General features: G+C 31.3%; 1 protein-coding gene across 1 annotated transcript; it reads left to right on the top strand.

Moving 5' to 3' along the window:
• The first annotated feature begins 4522 nt into the window (after positions 1-4522).
• LOC133694003 (uncharacterized) lies at positions 4523-8203 on the top strand. Its single transcript, XM_062115410.1, has 3 exons — positions 4523-4951; positions 5513-7881; positions 7975-8203. The coding sequence occupies exons 1-3, from the start codon at positions 4756-4758 to the stop codon at positions 8047-8049; spliced, it is 2640 nt and encodes an 879-aa protein (XP_061971394.1). The 5' UTR covers positions 4523-4755; the 3' UTR covers positions 8050-8203.
• Positions 8204-10206: the final 2003 nt, after the last annotated feature.

Genomic DNA, 10206 nt, shown 5'->3' with positions numbered 1-10206 from the left:
TAGTTATGTCATGGAAATGAGCTGAAAAATAGCTTATTAATGTTTTATTTTTTTTTCAAGTTTATTAAAATAATGAGGAACAAATCTTACAAATTAAAAAGTTGAATGAGAATGAAATTAAAAAATATATATATAATTTCATAAATTATCTCAAATAAAATAAATAATAATCAAAATAATAGAGATCAAATCTAACAAATAAAAAAAATTAAAAGATGAATAAATTAAAATAATTATAATTATCATTTCATAAATTATTCAAATAAAATAAGAATCAAAAGAATGAGGACCAAATTTGGTAGATAAAAAATTTCAATTAAAAAATGATAAGAGAAAACAAATAACAATTATAAAAATGAGGACTAAAGTTAATATAAAAATCAAATTCTAAGGGATGAAATTGAAAAAAAAATATTCAAAACAAAATATATATAGCAATCAAAAGTTTTGAGGACCAATTTTGATATAATCAGCAAATAATATGACATTTCTAAATTTTTCACAACTTCTGGAAAGTATTTCCGGCCTAAAATAAAAGGAAAACACTTTCCTGAAAATCAAGTCAAATTTTTCTTTAACTGGAAAGTGTTTTCCGTTAACCAACTTTTCTAATGACAAACAAACACATGAAAGTTTAAAAAGTAGTTTTTGAAAAATCACTTTCCGCCAAACAAACACCCCCTAAATATAGTTCATTTATTGCAGCATGATAATTTTATCGTCTAACCAATTCCACACATGTCCTCCACTTTTATTTTATCTTATCTTGGCTAAATTGTTACATTTCAAAGAGGGGAATATATATTTTTTTAATCCAAGTTTTAAACCAATATTTAAACCTAATTCACTCATTCAAACACAATTATTATTATTTTCTCTTTAATAATTTCTCATCCAAAATTATTATTCCCTCATTAATTCTACCTTTGATGCATTTTACTATTTTTTTCTCTTCTATTTGAAATCATTATCTCTTACTTAATATATTTAGCCAAAGTTTTTAATTGGATAAAAATCCAATTTCTTTGTCTATTATTCTTTTTCATTACAATATATACAGGGCACTTGCCCCATTAAATATATTTCCTTTCATATTAAGTTCCAATTTAATCAAATACATCTCTCCTTTTTTTAGTTCCTTTAATTCCTTCATCAACCATGCATTCAATTCTTCAACTAGCCCAAATAAACATAATTAAATCAACATTCATTCAATGAAATCAATCATCACTACTAGGTTTTTTACCTCTAATTAATGAAGAATGAAAAATCCAACTTTTCTAAAACAACCTTTCTCGTCATCCTGGCTCCAACACAATTCTCTCCCATTCAAGCTTACTTTATTCTTGGCCAGCAACAAGAAAATAGGGGTTTTATTTTTAAAATTTTTCATTAATTACACTTTAGTCCTTAATTCTCTTATGTTAGTTTATGTGGTCCAAAAGCTTCCCTTATTTCTTTTAATTTTAGTCCTGTAATATTTCCATTTCCTCTAATTTCTCTCTCCCTAATTAAAGTGGATCCCCTCCAATTTAAATTTAGTCCATCATATTTTCCACACGTAATTAATTTAATTAATTAAATTCAATAATCCATCATTCTAAAGAAATAATTTAAATCGGGATTAATATAACCAAACAAGATAAAAGACACCCATCCCTTACATACTAACATTATACTATACCCCAGCATGGTTTCTATCGAGTGGTCACCCCTGGAGTCCCTGCAACACCAGTACAAAGAGATTGGCCCATTCAACTTTAACAATCTGGTTTTATAGCACCGGGTTGTTGGCTTATTACCAATGATTGAAATTTATCTCTGACGAATCAATGGTCAGGATTCGAGCCTGTAAGGGATTCCAAACACCATCTCCACGTCCTATAAATAGGAATGGATATTCCAGCTAAGGAGGACGAGGTCCTGAAGAGAAGAAGAGAAAAACAAGCCCCTTACACGGTTACACCATCCAAAACACAGCTTACCCCTTCCCTGTTCCAACCGAAAACCAAGCCAACATCATGCTTGCACCGGCACCTGACAAACCCTAGATCATTTGCCATCATCCTAGTCACCCACGATAGCTTCAGGCAGGATCTTCAACCATGAGTAGCCCTTTCCACCAGGTTCAACCGTGAGCCTCCCAGTGTATCTTCTTCATTTCTAGACTAGCAGCGACATCAACTCCAACAACCCAAGGCCGGGTAATGTTCCCTTCCTACTTCACTGTCTCGTACGTAATCCATGCCACTTCTTTTTGTTGAAAAATCCCCCCGCACCCGGCACCTTGGCTTGATAAAAGGGTAGATATTGCATGAGTGTATTTTCCTTTTGTTTTACTTCAATATGTATGAATGGTGAATGGCCACGGGCTAAGATGGGCAATGGGTTGGTCTTTTGGTTTGATGGGCTATAATATGTTGTATGGGATGCTAAGTTTTTTTTATTACGATGGGCCATGTTGCTGGCCAAATTGGACTTGGGCCCAGCCCATACAACTAGGTTGGGCCTCTCTAAAAAAAAGGGCAACTTTGGGTTAGGAAGCCTTTAACTGCGTAGGTGGGCGGAGTCCATTTTTAATAAAACAGTGTATGTATGGTTTTTTTTAAGTAACAGTCTTAAAACATTTTCTTTAAATCTGTGATTTTTTAGTTAAGGACATATTTGATAAACATGTCTTATTAATTTTCTAGCAATATTTTTTTTTTTTGTTTTTCCAAACAGACCTCAAATAATTTCAAGAAATTATAACAAAATTCAATGATCATTTTAAAATTGTTCGTGAGTTTCTCACTTGTTTTCCAATCATTTCATTTAATATATAGACTTTTAGACTTATAATGTAAAATACTTCCCTAATATTAAAAATACTCATTTTTTTATTTTCAAAAAATACCAAAAAAACCATTTTTATCATGCTTTTAAAAATACAAAAATCAATCAATGAGTATCATAACAAGTTTATAATTATCCATTAGAATTTGACTAAAATTTAAAAAATACTACAAAAATTAATTTGTTTAATTAATATTTGATGTATGAATTTTATAAAGTATTGCATATTCTCGGTATTAAATTAAATAAATTTTAAAAAATGAAATATTTGAAATTAATTATAGATTTTAATATTTGAGGGAATAAAGTTATATTGTAAAGTATATTCCCGAATATTAAATATACAAAATAAAAATAGATACAACATTAAATCCATGTCTTATAATGGTTAGATTTTAACTTGATAAGACAGAGATCTCCTTACCGGGGGAGATTTGTCTTTAATTATAGATAGACCAATGAATAGAAACATGATCTAAAAACAATCAATCAATAATATAGTTTATAGCAAGTAGGGTGCACTTTGGGTAATTCATCTTTTCTATACATAATTAATTCCTTTACCCAAAGTCTTGTAGACCAGTAGATTTTTTGGTAACTATAATACTAGATTATGACTTCTCAATCATTCAAATCATAATTTTATGGTTATTCTCAATATATTCAAAACCTTCTTAATCCAAGAGGCAGATCTATTATTCGATGTCATGCACACCATGAAAAATGATATTATGTTTTTCAATTTGATCCTCTTTTTATTTTTTTATTTTTTTCTTAGTTTTTTTGTAAAAGTTATTATTCTTTTCAACTTCACCCTTCAATCAAAACATTGTTTGTATTTTTATGCCAATTTTGATCCTTATTCTTTTGATTTTTTTTCTTTTACTAAATTTATTTTTCTTTTCAATTTCACCCATCAATCAAATATAAATTTTTTTTAAAAAAAATTTTGATCTTCATTCTTTTAATTGCTATTTTTTTTAATTTTTTGTATAATTGAAATTCTTTTTTCAATTTCATCATTTAACATTTAATTAATTGAGAATTAAATTTCATAATTTGTCCAAATCAGATGCTTTGAATCTAATGATAAAGATCACAAGTTTGAAAAATTAACTCGACTTTATAATCTTTTTTATTTTTTTACATGACCATTCCAATCTCAAGATCTAAGTTACGAGTTTAGCAAGATATCCTGAGTAGACGCGACTCTAATCACCATGGTACCAAAACTAATTTTTTTATGTATTTTTTTACACGAACATGTTTTTTTCTAAAAAGAAATTATCCGACCCCACGGTGAAATGCATATGTCAAGGCTAGTAATATCTAAAATCCAATGAACATTTATTTAATATTGAGATAGGAGTCACAAACTTGAAAATACTTTGTTATTTAAAATCAAATTGAGTTTCTCAAAGTATTTAATCTTCTTTTATATCTTCCAATATAAACTTTATTTTGAAATTTAAAACTAAAATCGGAATCGGAGAGACCGGTAAATAAAATAATAAATCTAATTTCAGAAGTGAAACCCGTATTTACCTTATTGAAAATGGACTTTCCATTATCCATATTCCATGCTTCCATACAGTAATTAAGTCAAGCAAAGTAGATCCTCGTTTCTTAACGGCTACAAATCCAAGCTATAAAAATCACAATCCCGCTAAAGTCTAACGGCTCTGCCTTTTTGCCCTCACTATTCAAATCCCATTCTCCAACGGTCAACAACCCCCAACAATATTTAAATCCCCCAAGTTATTTCCAAAACTAGCCGTTGCCATCATTCTCCCTTCCCTCTCAACAAACTCTCTCTCTCTCGCAAATCAGATCCATAACATTAAACAGATTACTTTTTGACACTCAATTCAAGAAATCAGTCAAGATTTACCCGTAATCAGTACTTTGGCTAAAGAATCCATGGCTGCAAGCAAGAAGTTGGATTCTCGCTCTCCAATGCCAAGCAGACCAACCAATCCTAGTTCAAGAAACTCAGAGACTAGTAATCCAATGAGAAGGAGTTTTAGTGGAAGCCCATTTGTCAAACCCTCTATTATTTCCAATCAAAGAGGAGGAGGAGGCTTTAACCCCAACACTTCTGTTAATACTCCTTCAGGTTTGATTTCTTTTCTTTTCTTTTTTTCTTTTTGGCGGTTAATAAACGATTACTATATTTTTATTGGGTTTTGTTTCATCTTTTCTATAATTGAGTTGGGCTCTGTTTTTATTTGAAAATAGCTTGTCGGGTTTGATGTTTGTTTATGGTTTGATTGGTTTACAAGAAAATGTGGGGAAGTAAGGGAAAGGATAGAAAATCGTTGCATTAGGTGCTTGCTTGTATGAGTTTTTGATATAATGATGGCTTAATGGCTTGTTAATTCCTGGTCTAGCAATTAAGTATTTCATTTATGAACGTTTTTGTTTTGCTGCTGGAAACTAGTTCGTACGTCAATTTTGCAATCTAACATGTTGGGTGTTTTAGAGTGAACTCTGTAGCTTCATGTTAATGTTTCGCTGAAGTAAGTTTACTTGAAACCAATAATTACTGTTAAAATTATAAAGTACAAAATGTTACAATCCAGTTCCCTTTTTGTCTTCAGCAGCCTTGGAATTGCTTTATTGGTTCTGTTAAAATCCCCTTTTGTCTTTAACAGCCTTGGAATTTCTATTTTTGCAGATTATCCTCGAAGAAACTCCATTAGCAGAGAAAATATAGTAGTTGCTTTCCCTGATCACGAGGACAAAGAAAATGGTAAAGACCAGAATTGGAAATCAGTGCGAATACGTTCACCAGCAAAGGGTGCAAAGAATTTCATGTCTCCAACAATTTCTGCAGCTTCAAAAATTAATGCATCTCCAAGAAAGAAAATCTTGGCGGACTGGAATGAGCAAATTCGCACTTCAATCTCGTTTTCTGATACTAAAAGCCCTTTGATGGAAGACTTGTACTCAAAGCCGAACAAGGGTTTGAATCAGAAGAAGGAGGTCTCGTTTGATTCAACAGTCACTTACTTCGGAGACAATGAGGATTCCAAAAGTGAGGAACATGTTGATTTAATGGTAGATTCGAGTTCTAAAGATGATTTGGATTTGTCATCAGAGAACCTAACTATGGAGAAGGATTGTGTTAATCTTGATCCAAGTTTTGAGATTAGTCCAAGGGTTTCTTCTTCATTTCCAAACCCTGCTTTGGCACCTCTTGATGCAGATCCATCAGTGCCTACTTATGATCCTAAGACTAATTACCTCTCACCAAGGCCTCAGTTTCTTCATTATAGGCCCAACCCTAGAATTGAGCTTTATCTAAACAAGGAAAGAGATGGCCAACCACTTGAGGAGATTTTTGCATCTGAGTGCTCTTCGGAAACTGAAGTTAGTGAAGCAGAAGACAGTCACTCTGATGATTCACGGAAAGAATCGGATGTTTCTTTGGCTGATGAGATGAAAGAATCGGATGCTTCTTTGGCTGATGAGGTGAAAGAATCGGATGCTTCTTCAAGTGATGAGGTGAAAGAAGAAGAGGAGCTGGAAGAGTTGTTGCTAGCATCCGAGCCCATTTCCATTGGTACTTATGTGGAGGAGGAGGAGCTGCTTGTATCTGAACCCAATTCCATTAGTACTTCTGTGGAGAAGGCTGAAGAGAAAAGGGTGCCTAAATCACGTTTCTATACAAGAAGAAAGTTCATCGCTTTGCTTTCGGTCCTGACTGTTGGATTTTTATATGTTTCAGTTTCTAAATCCCAAGTCATGGATCCTTCTGTGCTCAATAACTTTACCTTTTTCGAGCCATATGTCCCACCTGAATTCTCAGAGTATAACAGGCAAACTTTTGATGTTCTAGCTCAAAAGGTCCAGCTTTGGCTACATCAGTCTCTGTGTTACACGCATAATCTGATAAACTGCTTCAGAGGCGTGCGCATTTTGGGCCCTTTTCAGTATGCTAATTTGACAGTTTTGCTCGAGGATGACATAGTTGATAGTCAATTTGTATTTGACCAGAGCATTTTAAGATCGAAAGTTAAGTATGAAGAGAAAGTTTTGGAGTCCATAAAGGGGGCAGAGGTCAACTTTAATCTAGCGGATGAAGAAGATCAACCAAGGGCAGTTGACAAGAACATTGAAGTCGTAGGAGATAAAAATGAATGGGATTTTAATAGTGCTCCGGATTCTGAAGAGCTTGGTGTTCCCGAGTCCATAAAGGGGGCAGAGGTCACCATTAATCTATCGGATGAAGAAGATCAACCAAGTGCAGCTGACGAGAACATTGAAGTCGTAGGAGATAAAAATGATTGGGATTTTAATAGTGCTCCGGATTCTGAAGAGTTTAGTGTTCCCGAGTCTGAAGTAGCAAATCTGCGCCCCGGATCTGGGGTGACTGAAACTGGTAAGTCAGCACAAGAAGTCATCCAAGAAAGTGCTGAAACTGCTGCCAACGTTGTGGAGCTTCAAAGTAACATGGTCCTTGAAGACCAGTCTGTTCTGATCCCACAAGCTGCAGAAATTCAACCAGAAATCTTGAATTCCATGCCATCTCAAGGTATAAATGATATTAGTTCTGCAGGTATTGAGTCCCCTGCATCAGAGGTCAATTTTGAAATACTTGCAGGTGCTGCAACAGAAAATCTACGGAGTTCAGAATTAGTGAACGCACGCTCAGCACAGATAATGATGGGATTTTCCTTGATTGTTTTCAGTCTACTTGGAACAGCCTTCGTTTATATGAAAAGTCAAACTCCCACAACTCGAAATGCTGCATCTACAGTAGATCAAATGCCAGCCACTAAGAAACTGGATGATAGCCCAATGCCAGTTGCAGCAGAACATACAGACATTGTTGGAGAGTCATGCCCATCGGAAATGAGCAGTTTCAGCTTGTCCTACAGCAAGAAAGGACAGGGGGGTGCAAGTGAAGCTCATAACTGTGAGAGGAAGCCTAGGAAGAACATTTACAGGAGAGAATTCATGGCTTCGCCGGATTACTCTGTTGGCTCCATGAGTTCGCCTTCTTACGGCAGTTTCACCACATATGAAAAGATTAGCAAGCATGTAAGATCCGATTGTCCATTTATGTTGTGTGTATAATTACAGCTATAACTTGAATTTTTATCTTATGTGTGTCTTTCTATTTTGGTTTTGAAGGGAAATGAAGATGAAGAGGTGATCACTCCAGTTAGGCGCTCTAGCAGAATTAGAAACCAAGTCACTTCTCCGTGACCCACAAATCAAAAGCAATTTCTGAATGATGTCCTCTCTAGTGATTGAATCGCTATTTAATTGCCGAGTTAGATTGTTTCATTGTTTGTGATTAAGCAGTGATTCTCAGATTCTGTAGTTTTCCATTGTTAATACAGGTTTTCTTTTTTCTTTTTGTTTTGCTCAGCAATTTTTTAACCAAATATGGCAATTGAGCTGATGTTGTTGCATCTGGAGTTATAAAAAAAAATAAAGCTAATCTACTAAACTCGTGACTAAAATTATAATAATTTTATAAAAACAAAACTATAAAATTTTATTTTCAATAAATTTAATATTAAAGATTGAAATCGAGAAATAAAAATAAATTTATAATACTGGGATAACTCTACAAAAAATAAATTGAAAAAAAATTATGAATTATAATTTCTAAATAACCTAATATTGTACGATGACATTAAAAAAAAGATTGTGTTGTTGGGGGTGAAATTAAAAAGAAAAATATACAATTAACAAAAAAAAAACTAAATCAACCTATTAAACCTATAATTTAAGTCTTGAGATTGAGATAAACTCATAACTACTTTTAATAGATCTAATATATTAAAGGTTAAAATTAAAAAGAAAAATAAATAAATCAAATTAATATATAAAATCAATCAAAAAGAAATATTTTTTAAGAGAGTACAATTTCCTAAACAGAGAAATATATATATATATATTAAAGTGTTAGATTGAGAAAAAACCAAAAAAAATAATATCTCAAATAATAATATTTTGTGAATGTTATTTTGTAAACTTGGCTATATTGATTTGGTCATTCAAAATGAGGTTCTTTACACGATGTTGTCACATAGATTCTTATCACCAGTCTAGCTAAAAAAATTACTAGTTACTTGACACACACTACACCACATGTTATATATTTTTTCAATAAAATAAAGGATATACAAGCTTTATAAACACATTTTTTAACATAAAAGCAAAAGGCCTATACAAGCATCTGATAAAATAAACCATAAACCATCTACTTGAATAAATGAGAAAAAAAAAAGGCATTAACATTAATTGAAAAAAAAACTAGAAAAAATTAAAAAATAAATATAAATTAAAATATTTGATCTCGTAGTATTGAACATTTACTCGATTATATTTAATGAATTTTTTTATCAAAATAAATTTTTTATTTAATCGAATGATAATATAAACAAACAAACACCTGAAATTGATTGAACAAATTAGAGGAAAAAAAACATTTATACAAATTTGCACTTATTATAAATATTTTTTATTTTTTTTAAAAAATTAATCTAAATAAAAGATAAAAAAATATTTATAGATGAACCATATTAATATTTTCAAAAAATAAAAACATAAAAAATAACTCAGAAAAAACCTCTATTAAAAAGAAGTTAAATAAGTGAAAAATAAAATAAAATCATGGAGAATGAAAATTAATCGAAGCATAAATTAAAAAAATATTTTAAAAAGAAAAGACAACTTGGGTTATAGCCCCAATCTTTAAAAAACAAATAATGTTAAATGATGAAATTACAAAATAAAATGAGAAAAAAAGGAAATTGACCCTAATTAACTACATGTGACCTGGAACATTATACCGGAAGCACCATGAATAAAAAACTTGGAAAGCTCAATCCTTAACAAATCAAACACTGAAGAATTATACAGGAAAAAAATTACACGAAAAGATCTAAAATAAAAAATTACAATTAAAATAAACAGGCTAAAAATAAAATAAAAATTAGAGGGCAACCAAATTTTTTTGATTGGAAGGTTAATTTGAAAACAAAATGACTTTAACAAAAAGGAAAAATAAAAGAATAATAATCAAATTAGAAAAAAAAAATACACCGTAAACTTTGATTGAATGATAAAATTAAAAAAATAAAAGGGTCAATAAAAAAATGAAAAACAAAAAGAACAAGGGTCGAATTAAAAGATATAACATATGAGAAATTGTAATTAAAGGACTAAATTGAAAACAAACAAAAATTTAATAAAAAAAACCAAGAACAAAAATAAAAAATCATGAGAATAAAGACTAGAATTTAAATATCAAAACCAAAGAGGACCAAAGTGCACATTTTAGGGTGAGAAGAGAGAGAGAAAAAGAAAAGAAAAGAAAAACAGCCACAAATAACGATGCGACCATTCATT

This window comes from Populus nigra, chromosome 1, assembly GCF_951802175.1.
Source record: "Populus nigra chromosome 1, ddPopNigr1.1, whole genome shotgun sequence".
Lineage (NCBI taxonomy): Eukaryota > Viridiplantae > Streptophyta > Magnoliopsida > Malpighiales > Salicaceae > Populus > Populus nigra.
Note: the sequence above shows the minus strand (reverse complement) of the source record. Positions and strands in the feature narration are given on the sequence as shown.